The sequence below is a fragment of the Triticum aestivum genome, chromosome 3A (genome assembly GCF_018294505.1).
Source record: "Triticum aestivum cultivar Chinese Spring chromosome 3A, IWGSC CS RefSeq v2.1, whole genome shotgun sequence".
In the NCBI taxonomy this organism is placed as follows: domain Eukaryota; kingdom Viridiplantae; phylum Streptophyta; class Magnoliopsida; order Poales; family Poaceae; genus Triticum; species Triticum aestivum.
In genome coordinates, this window is record NC_057800.1 from 720,006,262 (window position 1) to 720,032,155 (window position 25,894).

General features: G+C 46.2%; 2 protein-coding genes across 2 annotated transcripts; both read right to left on the reverse strand.

Moving 5' to 3' along the window:
• Nucleotides 1-1,038: 1,038 nt before the first annotated feature.
• On the reverse strand, nt 1,039-1,747 carry LOC123059420 (probable calcium-binding protein CML31). The gene has a single exon (XM_044481997.1). The coding sequence runs from the start codon at nt 1,648-1,650 to the stop codon at nt 1,192-1,194; it is 459 nt and encodes a 152-aa protein (XP_044337932.1). The 5' UTR covers nt 1,651-1,747; the 3' UTR covers nt 1,039-1,191.
• A 5,979-nt stretch (nt 1,748-7,726) lies between these two features.
• Nucleotides 7,727-8,500, reverse strand: LOC123059421 (probable calcium-binding protein CML31). The gene has a single exon (XM_044481999.1). It carries the CDS (start codon nt 8,371-8,373, stop codon nt 7,918-7,920), a length of 456 nt encoding a protein of 151 aa, XP_044337934.1. The 5' UTR covers nt 8,374-8,500; the 3' UTR covers nt 7,727-7,917.
• Between the last annotated feature and the right edge of the window lie 17,394 nt (nt 8,501-25,894).

The window sequence follows — 25,894 nt, forward strand, 5'->3', positions numbered from 1 at the left end:
AAAAGCTGGAGGAAGAAAAAAAAAGATGACGGTTGGATTTTAGTCTACCGGCATAGAAAATTGAGTAGAGGCCCTAAATAATTTTTTGGTAACTTACACATATTTGGTGCCTAAATAGTACCGCAGGGACATTTTCTGTATATTGGGTGCTACGACTCTCAAATGTAAACAATATAACCCGAGTGTGTATCTGGTTACTCCTATATTTTTAATTGAAAAAAAAACTATTCAGATGCAGCCCTCGCTCTAAGTACTTGTCCGATTACGCCCATACACGCGGTGTTCCCTGCTCAATCCACATGGGCCCATAGGTAGCACCTCCGCCAGGGTGTACCTCGGCCCATCAGTTCGTGCGGGTTTAGTTAAGCCCCGCATGGGCTGTTCCCCAACCAAAACCCTCCAACCACGCGAAAACACGGGGAAACATAATTGTCACCTCACCCGTGGAAACAAACCATGCGGGACCTGCAGGTGAACTCTCAGCAACGGCGAAGCCCAATGTGAACTCGACGGGAGCGATGACCTGCCAGGAGGGGTTTAACCGAACATGATTGGGTGAGCGAGGGATTGAAGGGATCTAGAGGTTTAATCCCTACACAGATTGGTTGAGGGAGTGGGGATCACCCAATCCGTGGGTGGACTGGATGGCCTAGGGGGTTGGTCCCTACCTAACAAGGCCTAACAACGTGTTTGGTTGGGGGTAATTAGAGCTGGGGAATCTGAATTGAAGAGGTACGAGACTTTAAATCTATTGTTTGGTTGAAGGGATTGAGAATTCATAAGGGAATAGTCATGGGACTTCCTATCGTGCGCCAAACATATGATTGGGAATAAACGACCCATCTCAGGGCTAATCACAATACAACTTCCTACTCTAAACTCTCATTCCCCTTTCCAAATATTGCCAAACGCGTTGTAAAGGGTTTGGAGCCGAGGATGACAAGTCAGCCGCTTCACATTCATGTTTTTCATTCATTTTGGGCATTTGAATTCCTCGAGAAACCCACGATCCAATTCCAAGAGCACCGACAATCGATCGAGACCAAAAGTATTCACATAGATCAATTACCTCATCATGACAAATTTTGTACTACTACCATGTAACAATCAAATGAATGAATGAATGAGCGAAGGGGCTATTTGCAAGACGGAACGGGTATACGCTTGGGTCTGGGGTCAGGCTAGCTAGCTCTAGCTCATCATGATCTTGAACTCATCGAAGCTGAGCACGCCGTCGCCATCGAGGTCGAACCGGCAGATCATGGCGCGGCACTCGCCGGCGCCCCGCTCGGCCCCGAGCCTGCCGAGCATCCGCCCCAGGCTGGCCGGCGTAATGCACCCCTGCCCCTCCATCTCGTACATCCCGAACGCCTCCCTCAGCGCCCGGATCCTCAGCTCGTCGTCCTCCTCCCCCGCGTCGCCCGCCCAGGCCGCCTGCTGCGCCAGCTCGAGGAACTCGGCCTCGCACAGCAGCCCGTCGCCGTCCGCGTCTGCGGACGCCACCAGCGCCTCGGCCTCCTCGACCGGCACGTCCTCGCCCAGCGTCGCCCGCATGCACCCCCGCAGCTCCGCGGCGGAGATCCGGCCGTCCGCGTCCCGGTCCAGTGACAAGAACAGCGCCCTCAGCTCGCCCGTCTTTGTGGCAACCATTCTCGCCGGATGCTTTAGTAGTTGATCTTGACCCTGCCTGTGCTTCCTAGATCCTCTGCTTTGCTATAGAGCTGAAGGTTGCTGCTGCATGATCTTTGAGGTGCGCGTGTGCATATATACTCATGGCGCGACGCGGTCCTTGGAAGCTTCACGGCATGCAGGGCGGGAAGAGAGATGCCCTGGTCGCCGTGGACGTTCATGCCGTGTGGCGGATTGGACAACGGCAGGTTTTCTTTTTCTTCTGGGTGGTCAACCACGGCGGGTCAGTAGTCTTCGAAATGGATGCGTGGGGGCATACGTGACTTGGCGTGACGGCCGAGATGGTTCTCGTGGAGGAGAAAAGCAGGGGAAGGCACGGGGAAAATCTGCTTCGGGGACTGAAAAGTTCGAGGTTGGCTGCGCGTGCGGTCCGACTTGGCAGGGTTGACGTGGGAGTCGTGTGCGTTTGTTTTGCCGGGAAACTGTCCTTCCTTTTCATGCATGTCGCCATCGTGCCGCTGTAGTTGGATGGAGCGCTGACGCAAAAGCAAGGCTCACTCAGCACGGACGTTCGAGTACGGGCTGCCGCTGCTCGCCGATGTCGGTGCGGTGGTGCTGCCCGATGCACACAAGGTGCCAGTTGAATTGTCAAGGAGAGAAAGAGAGGCGGAAGAAAGTTCATGCTGACATGTGAGCCCCCACGAGTCATAACAGTCAACTTAACGGTCCATCGCAATGGAGTTGATTTTCCCGTCACGCCCCCCCTAACAAGCAGGCTCCTCCTGCTGTAAATGCGTTTAAATCGTCTAAACCGGCCATTATCCGTGGTTGTTTTAAAAAAAAATAGGTCTAGCTGGTAGTTTTTGCTCACAATTTTAAAGTAGTAGTTCTGTAAGATCGAGACCTTAAATGTGGTAGTTTTTGTTAAATACTCCAACATGTAAGCATCAGTTTCACCTGTTTCATCTCTTTCATAGATTCATTTTTTCTTGGAAAAAGATGGATTTTTTTACCGTGCATCGGATACAATGTACATGTATCCGCTGTCCACTCGTGCTTTGAGATTTCTGCCATATCACTACACCACAACACTGCAACCCCAACATCCAGATTGGTCGGGAAAACAACTTCTGCCTACAAACAGTCGCTCTGGAAAAACTATTGCCGATCAACCATGTTTGTTGGGGAAAGTTCAGGCGGGAAAAGCTTTTCCCGACCGGCATACCTTTGCCAACCGACTGTTTGATGGCTAACTAAGAATAATTCCCGATTGACTGTCAGTTGATGTTTTTTACCGACCAACTTTCTGTTGGCCCCTTTCCCGACTGATTGCCTGATGGCATTTGTTTTGCTGAGCAACACTCCGACCGCCCTGCCAAGAGCCTTTGCCAACCAACAATCAGACAGTGTGTTCTTTTCCCGACCAACATTACGCCAACATTTTGTTTAGCCAACCACAACTTTAATTAACACATGGTACTAACTGTCACATACATATATTTCTTCTCTTCAAAACATAAAACACAAAACACCATACATCAGCTACACCAAACATTTTTTTATTCCGTTAAAAAGCTGTCACATACATATACTTCAGTCTGTTCTAAACATAGCCACCAAGAAAACATACATAATTTTCACAAAAGGTTCTAAAATAAGACGCAGTTGTACAAAATGAAAGCTAAAATATCCAGTTGACGTGGAGCACTGGCTTCATGGTCCCTTGTGAGTGCAGTCCTTCTGTTTGCTTCCTACAAAAGACAAACAAGTCTCAATTGTAATACAATATCAGAAACTGAATTTCCTTTGTTTTTTATTTAATTTGCAAACATTCCATATGTGAAACAGTCCTTTTTTTGTTGTTGAGTGAACCACAGGCTGCTAGAAATGATATTATATCTTAAAACATTTACATGTAAATAGTGTTGACTGCTTACACACTAGTCTCTAGAAATAATAGAAGGGCTTAGCTATCCATACCAAAACTGGAAAAAAGATCACCTTAGTCATGCAATCAGAACATGTAACAATTCTAGTGTTTGGTTGCGCTAGGGTTAGGGTTTGAGCCGGCGACCATGGGCGATCACGCCCCGGTGCCGGAACACCCTCGCGTGAGTCGATCGGAGAGCGCCAAGGAGTCTGCCCCTGCTACGCTCCCAAAGTCAAGGTCGTCTACGAGTCTGGGTTGGACTGGGGGTCATTCTTTTGGTCTCGTCTTCGTGATCAACCACGGCATGCAGGTCAGTATTCTCCACAAAATGGATTCGAAGCTTTCGTGTGTTGGCGTCCGTGTGTCGATTAATTCAAGAAACAAATAAAATAACGCGGGGGAAGACGCGGCGAAATCTGTTGCTTCCTTCCGGGACAAGAAAAGCCGGAAAGATGAGTGTTGTTTGCGCGTACTAGTACGTCGATTGGTGTCGCGTGTGTGGAGTGTTACTCTGGCCGGCCCGGCGTTCGGCGTTCGCGTGCGTGGGTTCGTAATCAAATTCATTCCATGTCGGCATCATGCCACTGCTGTTGGATGGAGCAATTGTATTTTGTCAAACTGTTTGATTGGGAGCGTTGATGCAACGCGTACACATTTCACTTGCCGCCGTTCAATAATTGTGCGTGATTTTCGAGATAGACTTGCTTGGTTTCGTTAGGGCATCTACAAAGCGGACCACCACCCACAACCATTCAGACCTCCCAACGTATTTAGCCATTTAACAAGGGTCTGCGTCGGTCCGCCGATCGAGCCGGACGCATTTTCTGCAAAGTCGAAACAGACGTGGGAGGCTTTGCGGGAGTCCGAACAGTAGCCATGCAGGACTCCGACACCCCGGCCACTCAAAACTCATCCCGGACGCCATGCGTCCATCCTCCCATCTTTCTTTACATCTGTTTTGTATGTTGCCTCCGCCGCCGCTCCACCACTCCTGCCGCCCGGTCACACCCTTGCTGGAACTCGACGACTCCATCTCCTCCAATGCTACACCCGAGCTCCATGCCGCTTCTCCTCCGCTGCAATTATGATCCTTTTATTCTCAACAAACTGATATATCACAGGATATCTTCTTGGTCCATTCTGTAGATAATTGAGGAAAATTAAAGGGTGTTGATGCTGGGGCAAGAATCATAGAGAATGTAGCAAATGAGGTGTATAGAGCTTCACAAGGGTGGAGACTAGGACTTCTTAGGGATCAGTGGTTGATGATGTAACGATGCTTTGGAATTTTTCTGGAAGCAGACTTTTGCTTGGTGATGTCTTTCCCATGGATGCTGATGTTCGCTTTGAATTTATCTTCTGTATTTGTAATTGTGGTTTGGCTCTAGGTTTTGTGCTGGTAGCTTCTAATGTTATTGAGTTTAAAACTTTAGTGGTTTGTGTAATATGTTTGTATCCGCCCTTGTTTGTGGTGTTGCAGTCTAGGTTCTTCATCTGGTGAGCTGTTTCTTCCCCAGATGTTTTGCCTCTTGCTTTGATGATGTTTTTAGCTTTGTTGTAGTTGCTGGTGGGGAGTTAGTTTGTAAGATACGAACCAAATAATTTTTTTGTTGGAACTGCAGCCCTCTAGTTACCTCTTCTCTCACTTGAACGGAGGTGGAAGAAGAAGAACATTGGACATAAGATTTTCTGGCCGGCGCACGAACGCCGCCAAGAGCGCACGAATGCTCCAATCTTTTTTCTTCCTTACAATGGCTACATAGCTACACTCGGCTCATACCGGCGCACCTAGATCAATACATCAGGGGGTCTTTTATACCCGGCTGCACACACACACACCAGCACACGCACCGTCCGTCACACGTGGCCACTAACAACACTGACTAATTAGCTCACGCATGCACCAACTACACGCTCACCGCATCAATCCGGCTTGCCTGCTCCCTCCTTATACTCCCATCTGTGCTACCATTTCATCCTACATCTATTTTTTTTCCCTTTTCTTTTCTAATCTAATCATCCCCTCAAATTTTAAAGGGGTGGGGCCGGGCCTTATTTTATTCCAATCAAATAAAGCCACGTATGCGAGAGCACGGATGGACGCACGCTTGAAGAGCAGACAAGTCTCGTCCCCATCGCACCAGCCACTACCTGCATGCACGCTCAGATCCAGCCTCTTCCAACAGCCACATGACCCGCCATGCATGTAGCTAATCAGCCACGGCTGCGCCACTCAACGCGGCCAGTCCAACTGACCTCTACAGCCTCTACTACACACACGACTAAACACAGAGCTATGGCGGCGCGCACGACGCATGCAGTGACATGGCTTATTTTTAACATTCTCCTCCTAAGCCATGACCTCGTCATCGTCGGAGTTGTTGCAGCTCCCGTCGTTGTTGTCGTCACGAGCGTGACCCAGCTCGCAGACCCGACCTGACGCAATGATGCCGGTCGCACCGTGCTTCATCACGACTCCGGCGACACACGCCGAGCTCCTTCTCCGCCGGCGACACACGCCTGACGTCTCTCGGTGCCCCGCACGTCCCGCGCACACCCGACGAGCCCGACCGCACCGGTGCGTCCCGCACGTCCCGCGCGCACCCGACGCGCCCGACGAGCCCGACCACACCACACGTCGTGGACTCACCGCGCACCGCCTCTGCGTCCGCCATGGCAGCCGCTAGCGACAAATGCCGGAAGGATGTAGCCGAACTCGAGCACGGACTCGAGCACAACGGCGACATACGCCTCCTCCCAACGTCAATCGCACGCTCGTACGCGCGCCCGTGGTCCCGGCGTGCCCGAGGCCTTCAGTGCGCACCATAACACGCACCGGTCGCGCCCGGCTCGCCGCCACGGCTTATTGCCCTGCACGGCTGCGGCCTCAACTGCAGCGCATCACCTCCATGCTGCCATGCCGCTGTGTGTCGTTCGAGCCGCCACCACGCAGGTCTTCCGCGGCCTCCTCATCGTGCCGCCGCAGCCACCGCGGCCTCCTCGCTGTACCGCGCACCTCCATAGTCCGACACACGGCCCGAAGCTTCACCGCGCAGCCGCCGGCGAACGCTGCCACCGGCTCGCCTCCGGCAAGGGGGCGACACCCAAGATGAACCAGCTCATGATACCATTCATTGTAACCGCATATGCGAAGCTATCCAGTTGGAACAAAGAAAAATCGGGGCGTTTTGAGCGCCAGGGCGTTGGTTGCCAGAAAAAGTGCTTCGTCTACCTCCAGTCCTGCGTGAGGGAGAGTGGCAACAACAATTGGTATCAGAGAGGAAGGCTCTCTTTTGCTTAAAAAATGTAAGTTCATTGAATTTGCAGTTTGGGTAAGTCGGTTTTGTGGAAGGAGGAACGGTCGGACGAAATAAAAGCTGGAGGAAGAAGAAAAAAAGACGACTGTTGGATCTTAGTCTACCGGCATAGAAAATTCAATAGAAGCCCTAAGTAAATTTTTGGTAACTTACACATATTTGGTGCCTAAATAATATAGCAGGGACTTTTTCGGTATATTGGGTGCTATGACTCTCAAATGTAAACCATATAACCCGAGTGTGTATTTGGTTACTCCCAGATTTTAATTGAGAAAAAAACTATTCATATGCAGCCCTCTAAGTCCTTGTCTAATTACACCCATACACGCGGTGTTCCCTGCTCAATCCACACGGGTCCATAGGGAGCACCTCCGCCGGGGCGTACCTCGGCTCATCCGTTCATGCAGGTTCGGTTAAGCATCGAGTGGGCTGTTCCCAACCGAAACCCCTCAATCCACGCAAAAACACGGGGAAACATAATCGTCACCTCACCCATGAAAACAAACCACGCGGGACCAGTAGGTGAACTCTGAGCGACGGCGAAGCCCAATGCGAACTCGGCGGCAACGGCTACCTTCCAGGAGGGGTTTAACCGAACATGATTGGATGAGCGAGGGATTGAGGGGATCTAGAGGTTTAATCCTGACATGGATTGGTTGAAGGAGTGGGGATCACCCAATCTCAGGGTGGATTGGATGCCCTAGGGGGTTGGTCTCCTGACTACCGAACAAGGTCTAAAGGGTTTGGAGCCAAGGATGACAAGTCAGCCCCTTCACATTCATGTTTTCCATTCATTTCGGGCATCTGAATTCCTTAAGAAACCCACAATCCAATTCCTGGAGCACCGATAATCGATCGAGACCAAAGGTATTCACATAGATCAATTACTGTGCATCAACTCCAAGAGTACAAATTTTGGACTACTGCTACTACCACGTAACAATTGAATGAATGAATGAATGAATGAATGAGCAAAGGGGCTATATGCAAGACGAAACTAAACTGGTACTGTATGCTTGGGCCCACGCGCTAGCTAGGTAGCTAGCTCATCATGATCTTGAACTCGTCGAAGCTGAGCACGCCGTCGCCGTCGAGGTCGAACCGGCAGATCATGGCGCGGCACTCGCCGGCGCCCCGCTCGGTGCCGAGCCTGCCGAGCATCCGCCCGAGGCTGGCCGGCGTGATGCACCCCTGCCCCTCCATCTCGTACATCCCGAACGCCTCCCTCAGCGCCCGGGTCCTCTGCTCGTTGTCCTCGTCCTCGGCGCTCGCCCAGGCCGCCTGCTGCGCCAGCTCGAGGAACTCGGCCTCGCACAGCAGCCCGTCGCCGTCCGCGTCCGCCGACGCCACCAGTGCCTCGGCCTCCTCTGCCGGCACGTCCTCGCCCAGCGTTGCCCGCATGCACCCCCGCAGCTCTGCCGCGGAGACCCGGCCGTCGCTGTCCTGGTCCAGCGACGCGAATAGCGCCCTCAGCTCGCCCGACTTTGTCGCAACCATTCTCGCCGGATGATCGATCGATCGGTCGGGCTAACTAACCGGTGAACTAGACGCTTTTTGTCTTTGGTCGATCCTGCCTGTGCTTCCTAGATCCTCTGCTTTGCTGCTGCATGATCTTGTGGGAGCGCGTGTGCATATATACTCGTGGCGCGACGCGATCCTTGGAAGCTTCACGGCAGCATGCAGGGCGGGGGGAGAGATGCGGTGGTCGTCGTCGTGGACGTACATGCCGTGTGGCGGAGGTTTTTCTTCTGGGTGGTCAACCACGGCGGGTCAGTAGTCTTCTCCAGGAAATGGATGCGAAGTTTTCGTGGGGGCGTACGTGACTTTGGCGTGACGGCCGAGATGGTTCTCCTGGAGGAGAAAAGCAGGCGAAGGCACGGGGGAAATCTGCTTCGGCGACGGAAAAGTTAGATTTTGGCCCCGCGTTTGGTCCGACTTGGCAGGGTGGACGTCCGAGTCACGCGTGTGTCCTTTGCCGGGAAACTGGTGGCGCCTCCGCGTTGGCGTGCGTGGATTCCTTGCTATTCATGCCATGTCGACATCGTGCCACTGTCGTCGGATGGAAAAGTGGTATTCATCAACGGTTTGCTTGGGAGTGCTGATGCAAAACCAAGGCTCACCCAGCACGTAGCCAGTGGGAGAACTCCGTTTCTACGTGTTTTTCAGTTTCTTTATGATTTGTGTCCTATTCAGTAAGGTGAGGCGGTGACAGCTCTTTGAAAATAGGATAAGATTCTTTCCGCCTAGCTCCCATCTCGGAGATGTTTCTAGCATCGTCGGAGGGCGTGTGGAGGTCTGTCTCCGGCGGATCTTGTAGGAGTCGATTGATGCTTGTCTTCGGTGGATTCGGTCTATGTTCGTGTGTATACTGGTTGGATCCTTTTGATCTAAACTTCTCTTCGTCAGCAGCAGTTGTTGTTATGGCCTTATCACGACGACTTTTTGACTTTGTACTACAAAAAGGTTTGCCAGACTCCGGTGATGGAGGGGCAACGACAGCGACATGCCTTCGGCTCACTCTAGTGCTTGTAGTTGTTAATAAATGCTCCACAAACGTGTATGTAATTTTTATTTCTACTGCTCTTTGTACTATCTTGACGGTTGATGAATAGATCGGAAGTCCTCTTCCCCAAAAGAAAAATTGTGTGATATTTAGGTTTGCCCGTGCGACAACGGCGAAGCCAAAGACCAATACCTCGGTAGAGCTGCTGGTGTGCTGAGAGACTGGACATTGACAAAGTAATTAGGTGTGTGTGTGGCCAAGGGAGGTTAAGCCAAAGGGATTTGGCAAAAATAGTTGTTATCGTGTGTTGTATTGCTGACACAGAACCGATAAAATCAACAAGAGATGGCACTAATCATCCTAGAGTTCTGATAAGCTCCACGGGTCGTCCCCCGCGCGGGCGACTCGGGAGGGCACAAAAACGCTAGCTGCCATTTCCCGCCGCTCCTCCCTTCCTCCCCTCCGTCGCCGTCGGAGGAAGCCGCCGGGTTAAGCCCGGAAGGCCGATGACGGTGGCGGTGGGACACCTCCCTCTCGTGGCAGTCAGGTGGCACGGGACTCCCAGGCTCACGGGGGTGTGTTCCCGACCTAATCCATGGTGGTGCGGCGGCTAGTCCCGGCAATGGCATAGGGCGTCCGCCTGGAGCTGATGGCTGGGTACGGTGGTGCGGATGTGGAGTCGTGGAGTCGTGGTGGGATGAGTGGTGATGCCCGGGGACCTTCGTGTGTGGGTAGTCTCCAGCCAGATCTGATCGGAAGTGGCATCGGTGGCCCGGTGCGCATCGTGCTCTTTGTTGGATGTGGACTGCAGAAGCGAGGTGCTGGCCTTGCTTTCCTGCGGTGGCTGACCAGCGGTGCTTCGGTACATGACTTGGAGCGGGTGATCGAGATCTGACCGGTCGGATGGCGGTGACTGGAAACTATACTGTATTACTACCTACAGCTCCACGATAGCGGTGGTCATCGAAAGGTCTTCAAGAGGGGTCATTTCTCCTGATCCAGTAGTTGGCTTTGGCGGTGAGATACAGATTATGGAAGACGGCTTGACACGGAGGGATGGTTGTGCCGTGGCGGCGGTCTCATTGCATGTAGTTGCCGATATCGCAGAAAAGTCATGGCGACAATACTTGAGTGACTTCGATGATGGTGCTACTGGAGCACCCGGTCTCGAGCTCCGAGGCTAAAGCCTAGGTCAGACCCGAGTGGTTATACCAGGTAATGGCAATGTTTAATTCTTACGTCTTTGCTCGGATATTCTTGGACTTATTTTTCAGACTGAAAACCTAGATTTTGGCCTTATGGTTGGATCTGGTGACAGTGGTGCTCGACTTTCACAGCCTTTCTGAAGGTGTTGCTGTTGAAGAACCTCGTCGTCTATGTTGTGTCATGACATGGTTGATGCAGATATGGTCACAGTTGTAGTTTGCCGATCATAGATATGACCACTTTGGGCTTTTTTATTTTTTCGTCGCCTACACATAGCTTTGGTCTTATATGACTTTGCTAGTTGTCGGTGTGTTTTCACGTGTCTGAGTTTGTGTTGGTTGTTTGCATCCTAATTATGCAGAGGTCGGGTGTGTGCTCATGTTATGTATCTTCCTGATGCTCCATTTTAAGCCGATGAAGTCCACCCTTTGTCGGAAAAGAGTTAAATTCTCGGATAATTCACCTAAAAACGCGAGAGTGGAAATTTCCAGGATTATACATAGTTAGCAAACCTAAACCACGCAAGAAAAAATCCTATCAAAATCTTGGAAAAAAGGAACATTGTGTTGCAAATGTGTAGTGTTTGTAACCATTTCAACAACGCCATTTTTAAACTCACCGTGTAAGTTTTTCTGCATTAGACACTGCTCAACCATGATTGTGATTCCCACAGTACATGGTTGGAACTCTGACATGGTACCTAATTAATGTTTCCAGTTTTGACTAGAATGTATGCGGACAGTTGCATTACAGGACACCAACGAAATGAAACTTCTGCATGCATACAAATTAGCGAGCACTAGCACCAAACAACTAAAAACTGTAGTATGACTTTTTTTGCAAGGAAAATTTAGTATGGCTTTACTTTCATAGTTTATGTTGTTGTTACTTTTGTAATACAAATCCGGTTGCATTGGATTGGTTTGTGAGCTGACTTGAGAGAGATTAATTCGTCGGTACTTAGTTAGTTGGGTACTTGAGAATAACCACGTTTATTTTTTAAAGATAAAAAAAACTAATAAATAAAACAACATACATGAGTTGTATTCTAACATACTTGTGCATGCTATGTAAATAATATGATCTTATATCTTCATACAAGGAATGGAGAATGCATGCTCAAAAACAAGGAAAAATTACTCGGGAACATATCTCCAAGCCAGGGCAGAATAAGGGTTTCAAGGAAAATCTAACTGTTCACACTTGATAGATAACAACTATGCTTTTATTTACACATAAACTTCATAGTCTTATATATTGGAAACCTCCAAATTAGTTGTTAGATTCAAACACTTTAAAACACCCCTACCAGGATTCTAGATATATAAGGATACTATAGACAAGTAAGTGTAGAGTTTCACTTTAATAAATAAGGGGCACTAATTAAGTTTTGGAGTAATTCGACACTTATGGGTTTGCTTAGATTTAGAGTGATCCACTATAACAAAGAATCTCATTAAACATCTCAACCTATAAAGTTAAAAGACCTTTTTTACAATATGTAATTTCACTTTAATAGAAGACAATATAGTTTATAATGATAAATGCTAGAACCGTAATTTTTTTAACAACAATGTGCATGGGCATGCTTACATTATTAATTATGCTACATGAGAATTTTACGCGCAAAAAACATAAAACTATTACTTAGGACTATATACATATATATAATGATGTGTAAACTAATACATAACACATTTAGTGAAAATATCAAATATGATGAATAAAAAAGTTTACCACAAATAGATAAGAATGAGAATTGCAATTCTGTTATATTCTTGTCTAATTGCAGAAATCTACAATAAGTGGAGGAAGCAAGGACTTTGTGAAAAAACAAGAGTTACCATATCCAACCACATTGGTTGGTACACATTACAAAATTTAATAGATGTGATCTTCTTGAAATGATATTGGTTGTGCGTGTTAATTAAGAACATTTCCAGACTCATAGTAGCATTATCTTGGCATAATGTTAGGATGTTCCGAATATGCCCAAGTGTACCATCTTATTTTCAAGCAACATAATTTTGCAACAAATAGGTACATCGTCAAATTCACATGTGAAAACTTCCAAACAATGGACTTCTATAGCATATATGCTGTAGATTATTGGTTGAACAAATGGTGAGTAAATCTCGAAATACACATTAGGCCTTATAAATCAAGACGGGGGAGTCGGTTTGTACATGCAGTTGAGCACACATACTGCAATTAGGTTAAGTTCAACACGAAGCTTTCCGATAGGATAACAACAAGGGCATGAAATTTTGATTGGCTAAGAATTAGGACTACAATCACTAGTGCAGAACCGGGCAATAGCACCTGTTCGTAAGGCCCTTTAGTGCCGGTTTGGTAACCGGCGCTAAAATGTAGGCACTAAAGCCCCCCCCCCCTTTAGTACCGGTTCAGCACGAATCGGTGCTAAAGAGAAACCACGTGGCACGAGCCAGCTTCGGGGGCAGGGAGCCCTTTAGTACCGGTTGGTGTCACCAACCGGTATTAAAATGTTGGGGGGGGGGGGGGGTTTCGGTTTATGATTTCTTTTTCATTTAATTTTGTGTTTTCCATTTAATTATTTTTCGTTTGCTGGTATTTTACGATACTACATATTATACACGTTATGCATATATATAAATAGAATTTCTAGTAGAAACGATCATAATATATATATATATATATATATATATATATATATATATATATATATATATATATATATATATATATAATTTCTCCTAATTGGTGCCTTCGGAGCCAGTGGCATTAGCCTAGCTAATTGATGCCTTCGGAGCACGATAACAATTGGAAGTGGTTCATGGGGGCGGTAGCGGGTAATAGTAGTCTCCTTTGGGATCTATGACCTGGTCGAGCAAAAATCCCGCTATTTCCTCTTGAATTGCTTCTATGCGGTCCTGTGCTAGGAGCTTGTCCCGCACCTCTTTGAACTGTTAAGAAGGAGATCAATATGCATGTGTTATAGTTGTGTGACTAGATATTGATAATGGTGTAAAAATTATGAATAGTGTTCTGACAATCGATATCGTACCCACTCCTGTCTTTGAGATTTGCTCCTTTCTGACGCCATCATGCGAATGTTCTCGCAAACATAGTATGCACATAGATCATTCCCCGGCGCCTGCTTCAGGGCCTTTACGAGAATGGAATTTGATCAGATAATAATTAATCAAGCATGATAATTAAAGAGATGGCAGCTAGCTAGTACTACTTAATTACTTACCTTGGGTCGATACCATTTCAGACTTTGTTTCCATGGGCCTGGAGTGACCCTGATGAACTTTGCCCAAGCCCTGCCCGCCGACAAAGAAAATGAATAAATGGCTTATTAAATAGTTGTTATCAGGAAATGACGAACTAATTAAATAGGCCGAGATATAGTTAATAATGATTGAAATTACCTGTTGACTATCCCCTTCACGATGGTGTAGTCACTTGCTTTCTTAAGTAGTGAGTCTAGTACTTCAACTGTTCCTTCATCAACTTTAATGATTAACAAGATCCAGTGAAATCTGCATGCGCACACGTTTGCATGTCTTAATTAAGCGGGCATATGTAAGCAAAAACATGTAGCTATAGCTAGTAGGGAAAAACAGAATTTGTAGTACAAGACAGTGTGACTCACTGGAAGTTGTAAGGAAGTAGTATATCTTCATTGTATTTGAGTTCCTTGAAGAACTGTAGCATGCTTTCCTCTACACTTTTTTCGTGATATGGATCTATTTTCCATGTGTATTCATTAATGGTATTTGGGTCAACGAACCCAATGCCATAGCATCCACCTTTTTTCATTTCATAAATCTTCATCCTGCATAATACCACAGAAAAGAATATAGTGAGGATAATTACAGGTAATGATTGATCAAAATGATCACTACAGCTAGCTTGAGACTTAAATTACAGAAAGAAATCACTTACAGACAATAGCAACTGATGATAGATTTGTCGAGTGCGTCTTTATTGTATAGCTGAAATAGTTCTGAATACTCAACGGTCACAGCTTTCTCATGGTAGTATTGCTCCTTGTTGACATTCACCATGAGGGACTCTCGATTGGAAATCTTGGTAATGTCCATGTACCATTGATGCAATTCATACATTCTCGTTGGGAGCTTATTGACCTCCTCTGGCTCGACCAAAGGTTGGCCCCGGGCATATTTTCGTTTTATTTTCTCCTCTCTAGTCGGAGACATGGGCTCGATATCGAGGAGTTGTCCAACAGTGATCCCGATCGATTCAGCCTGCGCAATATGCTCCTCGGTTATTACCACATCGCCCACCCCGGGAACGTTAACGGTTTGCCCACAATAATATTGGGCGCGCCTACTCTCATGTGTTGTTGGCACAATAAGCGGGGGGAATGATTGCGCCGCCTGTTCTCCCAGCTGGGGAACGGTTTTACCGCTCCTTTTGCCAGCTGATTTGCTCGAGCTCGAGCTCGCCTATTTCTATAGACATGCTCGATTTAAATTCCTGAGGTGGCGCTCATAGTCTGTGTCAACAGGCTTGGGAGCTGGTGGTCTAGCCATACGAATGAAGTGGTCAATCTTTTCCACAAGCACTTTCTCCCTTGGCAGCGGTGGCGGTTTCGGTGCAAAATGGGCTTCCACCTCGGCCTTCGATATGGCTACGTTTTCCTCCTCGGACTTGTCGTAAGGCCTCTGCAGAAGAGGCGGGAGGCTTGGACCATATTGAAATCGCTTGCCTCCGCCTGTAACTGCAGTACTACCTCGACTTGTACCGCTATGCACCATAGCTGAGGTGGCTCTCTTCCGTGATTGCTGAGGCGGCGAAGACGGCTGACGTGGCTAAGTTGGAGGAGGAGGAGTGGCCTGAAGCTGTGCATGACTTGGAGGAGGAGTGGCCTGAAGCTGTGCCGGACTTGGAGAAGGAGTGGCCTGACGCTTTGCCGAACTTGGAGGAGGAGTGGCCTGAAGCTGTGCCAGACTTGGAGGAGGAGTGGCCTGACGCGTTGGTGGACTTGGAGGAGCGGGAGTCAGCTGACTCGGTGGCGGACTGCGACGAGGAGTCGGATGACGCGGTGTCGGTGGCCTTCGAAAGATGATGCAATCCTTTCTCCATAGGATGATACGATGATTGGCCTCTCCTAGTGTGTGCTCATCGCCACCTCCAGGAATGTCAAGCTCTAGCCCCGAATATTGGTCCACCACCTCATCAACCAAGACACGAGCATAGCCCGCTGGAATCGGGTTGCAATGGAAGGTTGCCTCGGGGGGATTTGTAAAAGCAAGGGCGTCCACCACCTTCATGGATATGTTCTTCATTTTGAAGTGTAGCTCGCAGTTAGTGTTCTCCATGATGTCATCCACTGGTAGCTATCCAGCAATGCGTCGCCCGGGGCGGAACCCATGCTGCTTCTCGGCATGGATGGGACGGTGCTATCCATTGGTGGATCATCCACTAGCTGCTGAGACCCCCTTTGCTGGCTAAGTGAGTCGATCTGCTCCTGCTGCCGCTGGAATTTGATTGCCAAGTCCGCGTGCGCTGATTCTAGGCCTTGAAGGCGTTCATAGTCTAGCTTCCTCTGCTCCTCCTCCATCTTCCTCTTCTTCTCCTCCGCAATCTTCTTTCTCGCATGGGTTCTGTAGTCGGCGTTCTAGTCCGAAAACCCCTCATACCACAGAATAGCGCCCATGCCTTGTGTTCTTCCCGGGTGTTCAGGATTTCTCAGGGCACGCGTAAGATCGTCGTTCTCTCTGTTGGGCTCGAACAACCCAGATCGAGCCTCTTCTATTGCAACAAGTAGCTTATCTTCGGCTCCGTCCAGACATGCCTTCTTCGAAACTTTGCCTGTCTTCGGGTCCAACTCCCCCCCATGCGCATAGAACCAAGTCCTACACCTGGGGGGCCAGCTCAATATTTCTGGAGTGACACCTGCATCCAACATCTCTTTCTCAGACTTATCCCACTTAGGCATTCCCACCGCATAGCCACCTGGCCCCAGCTTATGGAACTTATCCTTTTTTGCGGCATTGGCCTTGTTTATTCTCGACCATTCCTTAGATAATTCCGAATCCTTGAATTTCACGAAATCGTCCCAATGAACACTTTGGTTCTCTAGTTTTCCCTCGAATACTGGAGTCTTCCTTCCTCCGTTGACGTACTTGGCCCATTCACAAATCTTGTGGTTCTTGAATGCAACCGCCATCTTCCTAAGAGCAGCGTCCTTGACTTTCTCCACATCTGCATCTGTGAAATGATCTGGTAGGGTGAAATGTTCCATGAGCATTTCCCAAAGCAAATGTTTTTGTCTGTCATCGACAAAAGTAACTCCTGGACGTGGCTTTGCTGGCTCTCTCCATTCTTGAAGGGAGATCGGGAGTTGGTCCTTCACAAGAACTCCGCACTGACGAACGAACTTGTCCGCAATCTTCTTAGGCGCGAATGGTTCGCCATTAGGTTTGATTGCCTCGATATTGTACTTTACGCCCTCCTTCAACTTTTTGTTCGGGCCTCGTTTCGTCCTGTTGCCTGAAGATTTGCTCGATCCGGATGGCTTAAAGAAGAAAGATCGATTCGTTAATATATCTTCAAGTCATTTAAAACATGTGATGATCACCAGATGCCTGCTTATATAAATATATATACCTCGCCGGTCTTTGTTGTTTCAAGATCAACATTTTCTTCGTCATGTTCATAGTTCATGACTGCATCAATTCGGTCGTCGCGATCGAATATCATATCACCCTCCCCGGTGTTTTTTTAGATATTTAGAGCCGTCATAATCTTCTTCATTCTGATCATCATCTGGCCCGCGAGGATTGCGTATGATATTTAACAGGGCCTCTTCTCCCTCTCTGCCGGTATTGTCCGCCATAGGTTTTGTTTAACTAATCCAAAAGAAATATATTCAAATTACAATGCATGGATGCAATCAATTAATAAGGAAAAACCGAATCAATCATAGTACATAATAAGCATCATCGAATATAATCTCGAATACGTCGTCTCGAATAATAGATATAATCTCGAATACATCGTCTCGAATAATAGATATAATCTCGAATACATCGTCTCAAATAATAGATATAATCTCGAATACATCGTCGGATCATGCGGCGCGGGCGGTGGACACCCAAAGAGAAGGAACCCTCACAGGATCATAGCTGAAGTGAGATCCCTAAAGAAACTGCCAGGTATTGGAGAACCTGCCGCCCTCTAACGCAACCATGTAGCGATGGACGTGCTCGTCCTCCTCCCTGACACGACGACGTACCACCTCCGGCGGGGCTGGCTCCCTCCACACCAAAACTGGCCCATGCGAACGCCACCAAACGAGATCAGGGTCGACGACCGGGGCCGGGTTCCTAATCAAGCGGCGCGTCCCTCCAGGCAGCACCTCCCAGTGCCAGCCCGGCGGAGCCCAGTCCCGGACAAGGGTCAGCCGGACGTCGTCGCGGACGAGTCGACGGCGAGGATGCGGGCCGGGCATCATCGAGAACAAATACTAGCTATATGCCCGCAAAAAGTAACATTTTTTTAATGATTGGATTTTGATAACTAAAATTTCTAACATTTCTATATAACTAACATTCCTATAACATTTCTAACAATGCTATATAACTAACATTTCTATAACATTTCTAATATTTCTATAACTAAAAAATAGAAAAAAATTATAACATTTCTATATATATAACTAACATTTGTATAACATTTCTAATATTTCTATAACTAAAAAAAAGAAAAAATTTCTAACTTTTTATAACTATTTCTATAACTAAAAAATAGAAAAATTTCTAACAATTCTAAAATTTCTATAACATTTCTAACAATGCTATATAACTAACTATTTCTATAACTAAAAAAGAAAAATTTCTAACATTTTTATAACTATTTCTATAACTAAAAAACTAAAAAATTGTATGTGTGTGTGTGTGTGCTCACCGGCGAGGCGAGAGGCGACGGGGGGCGGCGATGGGGACGGCGATGGGCGCAGCGACGACGGGGATGGCGACGACGGGGACAGGGACAGGGCAGAGACGACGGGGACGGGCCAGGGCGGCGACGACGGGGACGGGGCGGCGATGACGGGGACGGGGACGACGCGGGACGGGCCAGGACGGCGCGGCGGTGATGACGGGGACGGGGACGGGACGGTGACAGGGGCGGCGACGAGGGATATGGAGACGGGGGCGGCGGGCGACGGGGCAGAGGAGAAGAAGCAGATGAGAAACTGAAATTTTTGAAGTGTTTAGTTATATAGGATGTATCTTTAGTACCGGTTGGAGCCACCAACCGATATTAAAGGCCTGTTTTGGCCAGGCCAAGCGGCGGGAACCGCACACCCTTTAGTACTGGGTGGTGGCTCCAACCGGTACTAAAGGGGGGCCTTTAGTACCGGTTGGAGCCACCACCCGGTACTAAAGGGAGTGCGCTGGCAAGGTGCTGTGCGGCAAGTTTAGTCCCACCTCGCTAGCTGAGGGGCGTTCGCACTGGTTTATAACCCTATGTGCGGTAGCTCTCTCGAGCTCCTCTCCAAAGCAGGCCTACTGGGCCTACATGTTCTGTGCTGACCTGTGGGCCTACTGGGCCTTGCGGGCCTGCATCCTGGCCCAACAACAGGTTGGGTTTCTAGTCGTATGCAAGCCGCTCTGGCCCAGTAGGCGGGCTTTTTTATTTTTATTTTTTTGCTTTATTTATTTTTGAGTTGTTTTTTGTGTATTTAGAGTTTCTTTGTGAATATTTTTGCTTTAGGTACAAAAAATTACAAACTTTCTGTTAGTGCCCATAGTTTTCAAATTTGAATAGTTTAAATTTTGAATTATTTGAAATTATTGTGAATCACTAGTTTGTGAATAATTTAACTTTAAAAATCAGTAAAGGCATGAAAGAATTTGTTTGCACATAAAATTTCTTCGTGTTTCAAATGACAAAACACATAACTACCCTAAATATTACAGAGATTCCCTCCTGGGTGTGAAACACAAAAGAAAGTGATGATAGTGAAGCCGATCACATCCCAGATCTTTGGGTGTGAAACTTTTTCTTCGCGTGTGTCCCTTTGTGCCGTAACCATGAAAAATCTTCATCATTTAACGGGATGCTTGGGTCAATATTCACTGTGAATGGAGCAATTTCATCAAACTTTTCATAATCTTCTGACATGTCTGTCTTGTCATCCACTCCCACGATGTTTCTCTTCCCAGAAAGAACTATGTGCCGCTTTGGCTCATCGTACGATGCATTCTCTTCCTTATCTTTTCTTTTTCTTGGCTTGGTAGACATGTCCTTCACATAGAAAACCTGTGCCACATCATTGGCTAGGACGAATGGTTCGTTTGCATACGCAAGATTGTTGAGATCCACTATTGTCATTCCGTAATGCGGGTCTTTCGTTACCCTGCCTCGTGTCATATTGACTCATTTGCACCGAAACAAAGGGACCTTCAAACCACGTCGATAGTCAAGTTCCCATATGTCCTGTATATAACCATAATATGTTTTCTTTCCTATCTTGGTTTCTGCATCAAAGCGGACACCACTGTTTTGGTTGGTGCTCTTCTTATCTTGGGCGATCGTGTAAAATGTATTACCATTTATCTCGTACCCTTTGAAAGTCATTATATTCGAAGATGGTAACCGGGACAACAAGTACATGTCATCTTCAATAGAGGTGTCATGCATGGTACGTGTCTGCAACCAGCTGGCGAAACTCCTGGTTTGTTCACGTGTAATCCAGTCATCAGACCGCTCCGTGTGTTTGGAGTGTAGAAAATTCTTGTGTTTATCCATATACGGAGCCACCAAGGCGGAATTCTGTAAAACTGTGTAGTGTGCTTCAGTGAGAGAATGTCCGTCCATACATATTATTTGTTCCCCTCCTAGCGTGCCTTTTCCATCCAGTCTGCCCTTATGCCGCGTTTCAGGAACACCAATTGGCTTAAGGTCAGGAATAAAGTCAATACAAAACTCAATGACCTCCTCATTTTCATGGCCCTTGGAGATGCTTCCTTCTGGCCTAGCACGGTTATGAATATATTTCTTTAAGACTCCCATGAACCTCTCAAAGGGGAACATATTGTGTAGAAATACAGGACCCAAAACGTTAATCTCTATGCATAGGTGAACTAGGACGTGCGTCATGATGTTGAAGAAGGATGGTGGGAACACCAACTCGAAACTGACAAGACATTGCACCAAATCATTCTCTAACCTTGGTATGATTTTTGGATCGATTACCTTCTAAGAGATTGCATTGAGAAATGCACATAGCTTCACAATGGCTAATCGAACGTTTTCCGGTAGAAGCCCCCTCAATGCGACCAGAAGCAGTTGCGTCATAATCACGTGGCAATCATGAGACTTTAGGTTCTGGAACTTTTTCTCTGCCATGTTTATTATTCCCTTTATATTCGACGAGAAGCCAGACAGTACCTTAATACTAAGCAGACATTCAAAGAAGATTTCCTTCTCTTCTTTGGTAAGAGCGTAGCTTGCATGACCCTGATGTATGCCGTCTTTTCCGTGCATACGTTGCTGGTCCTCCCATGCCTCAGGTGTATCTTTTGTCTTCCCATACACGCCCAAGAAGCCAAGCAGGGTCACACAAAGATTCTTCGTCATGTCCATCACGTCGATTGCGGAGCGGACCTCTAGGTCTTTCCAATAGGGCAGGTCCCAAAATATAGATTTCTTCTTCCACAAGGGTGCGCTTCCGTCAGCGTCATTCGGAACAGGTTGTCCACCAGGACCCTTTCCAAAGATCACCTTCAAATCCTTGACCATATCATGTACATCAGCACCAGTACGGTGGCGAGGCTTCGTCCGGTGATCCGCCTCACATTTAAAATGCTTGCCTTTCTTTCTTATGGGATGCCTGCTCGGAAGAAATCGACGATGTCCCAGGTACACATTCTTCTTAGAGCCAAATATATACTGTCGGTATCATTCAAACAGTGCGTGCATGCGCGGTATCCCTTGTTTGTCTGTCCTGAAAGGTTACTGAGAGCAGGCCAATCATTGATGGTCACGAACAGCAATGCCTTTAGGTCAAATTCTTCCCCCATGTGCTCATCCCACGCACGTACACCTGTTCCATTCCACAGTTGTAAGAGTTCTTCAACTAATGGCCTTAGGTACACATCAATGTCGTTGCCGGGTTGCTTAGGGCCTTGGATGAGCACTGGCATCATAATGAACTTCCGCTTCATGCACAACCAAGGAGGAAGGTTATACAAATATAGAGTCACAGGCCAGGTGCTATGGTTGCTTCTCTGCTCCCCAAAAGGATTAATGCCATCTGCGCTTAGACCAAACCATACGTTCCTTGCGTCATCTGCAAACTCCTTCCCGTACTTTCTTTCGATTTTTCTCCACTGCGACCCGTCAGCGGGTACTCTCAACTTTCCGTCTTTCTTACTATCTTCTCTGTGCCATCGCATCGCCTTGGCATGCTCTTTGTTTTGGAACAAACGTTTCAACCGTGGTATTATAGGAGCATACCACATCACCTTGGAAGGAATCTTCTTCCTGGGGTGCTCGCCCTCGACATCACCAGGCTCATCGCGGCTGATCATATAGCGCAATGCACCGCATACCGAGCAAGCGTTCAAATCCTCGTACTCACGGCGGTAGAGGATGCAATCATTAGGGCATGCATGTATCTTCTGCACCTCTAACCCTAGAGGGCAGACAACCTTCTTTGCTTGGTACGTACTCTCGGGCAATTCGTTGTCCTTTGGAAGCATATCCTTTATCATTACCAGCAACTTTCCAAATCCCTTGTCAGATACACCATTCTCTGCCTTCCATACAGTTTTGCTAAAGCACATCTAGATGGCCATAATTATTGCACATCTAAGTCCTATGTCATTGATCTTACGTTGAGATTCGTGTGGATATTTTTTTCTTTTTTCTTTTCCTCTCTATACTTGATTCACTCACTTAGATGTGCAATAATTAGAGCACATCTAGATGTGCCCTATAAACTTATTGCATCAGAAGTTTGTATAGGTTAGTTACTCCTCTCCGCAAAGGAAATATCCTCCCGTGTTAAAAAAAAGAAAATATCCTCCCTTCAATACAACAAATAAATTCAATATTCTTCCGCTAAATGAAAAATGTTAGTTTATTATTAGTACATTATTATCATCTATTGAATGTGTAATATTTATAAGTAGTGCATCACTATATTTTTTATTTTAATGTTTATCTATTAACTAGGATGAACATGTATTATCTTTTTAAAAAATACGTGCGTTGCACGTGCATGCTAACTAGTACCTATTATAGGCGCAAATAGTTTATGAATTAACACTAACGGCACATTCAATGTCGCAGAATTCCTTCCTGCATGGTACAGAATTTTGAATTATTTACAAACATTTCGGAAAACATGACCAGGTTTCTGAAAAACAAATCAGAATAAAATTTGAAATTTCTATACATTTTTTGAAAAACATGAACATTATTGGAAAGTTCCAAGATTTTTAAATAACAGGAACAAAATTTTAAAACTAGATCATTTTCCAATATAACGAGAATTTCCTTGCAAATGTGAACATTCTTTAAAATTCCTCGTTTTTTTGAATTTATGGAAAAAATTTAAAACATCCAGAATTTTTTAATTTGTGACTTTTTCCTAAACGAGTTATTTTTTAAATTCCCCGAGTTTTATGAAATTTTCGAACAAATTTTAAATTATTCGTTTTGATATTTGTGTACAAACTTTGAAAACAAGGATATTTTTTTAATTCCCAAAGAATATTCAAACTCCACCAAACATTCTTGGTATTTGCGAACAAATTTTAAACATGAATAATTTTTTAATTTATGAACAAAATTGGAAAACGAGAACATTTTTTGAAATATCCGAGCATTTATTTTATTTTGTGAGTATTATTTTATTTCTGAATATTTTCATAAGCAATTTTTTTAACATATCCGAAGAGAATTTAAAACGGGAACAATTCTTAAATTTGGGACAAATACTTGAAAATACAACATTTTTAAATTTTATGTAGATTTAAAAAAATAAATATGAAGAAAAGGAAAAGGAAAAAAAGAAGAATAAAAAGAAGAAGAAGAAAAAAACCAAAAAAAGGAAAACCAAAAGAAGAAGAATAAAAAGAAGAAGATTCGATTTTTCTCCACTGCGACCCGTCAGCGGGTACTCTCAACTTTCCGTCTTTCTTACGGTCTTCTCTGTGCCATCACATCGCCTTGGCATGCTATTTGTTTTGGAACAAACGTTTCAACCGTGGTATTATAGGAGCATACCACATCACCTTGGCAGGAATCTTCTTCTGAGGCACTCGCCCTCGACATCACCAGGCTCATCGCGGCTGATCTTATAGCGCAATGCACCGCATACTGAGCAAGCGTTCAAATCCTCGTACTCACCGCGGTAGAGGATGCAATCATTAGGGCATGCATGTATCTTCTGCACCTCTAACCCTAGAGGGCAGACAACCTTCTTTGCTTGGTACGTACTTTCGGGCAATTCGTTGTCCTTTGGAAGCATATCCTTTATCATTACCAGCAACTTTCCAAATCCCTTGTCAGATACACCATTCTCTGCCTTCCATTGCAGCAATTCCAGTGTGTGGCCCAGCTTTTTCTTGTCACCTACGCAATTTGGGTACAACAATTTTTTGTGATCCTCTAACATGCGCTGCAACTTCTTCTTCTACAAATCACTTGCGCAGTTTCTCTTTGCATCGACAATGGCCTGACCTAGATCATCAACGGGCTCATTCGATGCCTCTTCTTCAGATTCTTCCCGCATTGCCGACTCAGCTTCTTCCCGCATTACTGGCTCAGCTTCTTCCCTCATTGTTGTATCATCGTATTCAGGGAATCCATGGCCAGGATAGCTGTCATCGTCCTCTTCTTCTTCATTGTCTTCCATCATAGCCCCTCTTTCTCCATGCTTGGTCCAAACATTATAGTGGGGCATGAAACCAGACTCAAACAGGTGGACGTGAATGGTTCTTGACGTAGAGTAATTGCGACCATTCTTACAGACAGCACATGGACAATGCATAAAACCATCCGTTTGCTTGTTTGCCTCAGCCACAAGCAAAAAAGTACGCACGCCATTAATGAACTTGGGAGAGCATCGGTCATCGTACATCCATTGCCGGCTCATCTTCAATACACAGCACCGTAAACATCAAATTAATACAATACAGAAAGTTCATACATAAAGATCATACAACACTTAAATGCAACAAACAAATAACTCTCTAGCTAAAGAATTTAAATGCAACAACAAATGCGATCAAGATCGCAACTAAGGTAACAATTGATCCAACAGCATAATGATACCAAGCCTCACTATGAATGGCATATTTTCTAATCTTTCTAATCTTCAAGCGCATTTTCTCCATCTTAATCTTGTGATCATCGACGACATCGGCAACATGCAACTCCAATTCCATCTTCTCCCCCTCAATTCTTTTCAATTTTTCCTTCAAATCCTCGTTTTCTCTTTCAACTAAATTTAACCTCTCGACAATAGGGTCGGTTGGAATTTCCGGTTCAACTACCTCCTACATACAAATATCTATGTCAACTTGATGGGCATAATTTGTCATAAACACGAAATGCAATGAATAGTTTTAAAAGAGAATATACCACATCCGAATCATAACCCGGACGAGGGCCGACGGGGACGGATATCAAAACCATGGCACTATGCATAACAAACAACGTATGGGTAAGATAATTATATGAGTAACTATATATCCAAATCACACAAACATCATTTCTTTATATAAAACTTCATGAACAAGAGGCTCACCACAAGGTGTTGCCGGCGACGGGACGTTGCGAGCGATCGACGGTGGTTACGACGGAGATTTAGAAGGTACTAAGTAAACCACACCTACATATGCAAAACTAAGTGTTATTTTTGACCTCAAATTGCATATAAATCAAATACTAGCACATATATATAATTCCTCCCAAATTACTAAACTCAAAAATCAATCACTATATAAAGCATTGCACGAGCTAATCTAGCAATGAGAGATGAAAGGAAAAAGTTGCTAAACTTTGTGATCATTTGAATGGATGGGGGCCTTCAAATCTTGGGCAAAATGTGTGAGGAAGAGGGAAAAGAACAGAGAGGAGAGGGGACAGGGGAAGAACAGAGCGAGCTCGGGTGGACGAAGGGTCTATGTAGGACGACCTTTAGTACTGGTTCGTGATATGACCCGGTACTAAAGGTGCTGGAGGGGCCCTGGACTGACAACATCCTGCCACCACTCACTTTAGTACCGGTTCGTGGCACGAACCAGTACTAATGAGAGCGGCCCGGCTAGCCGT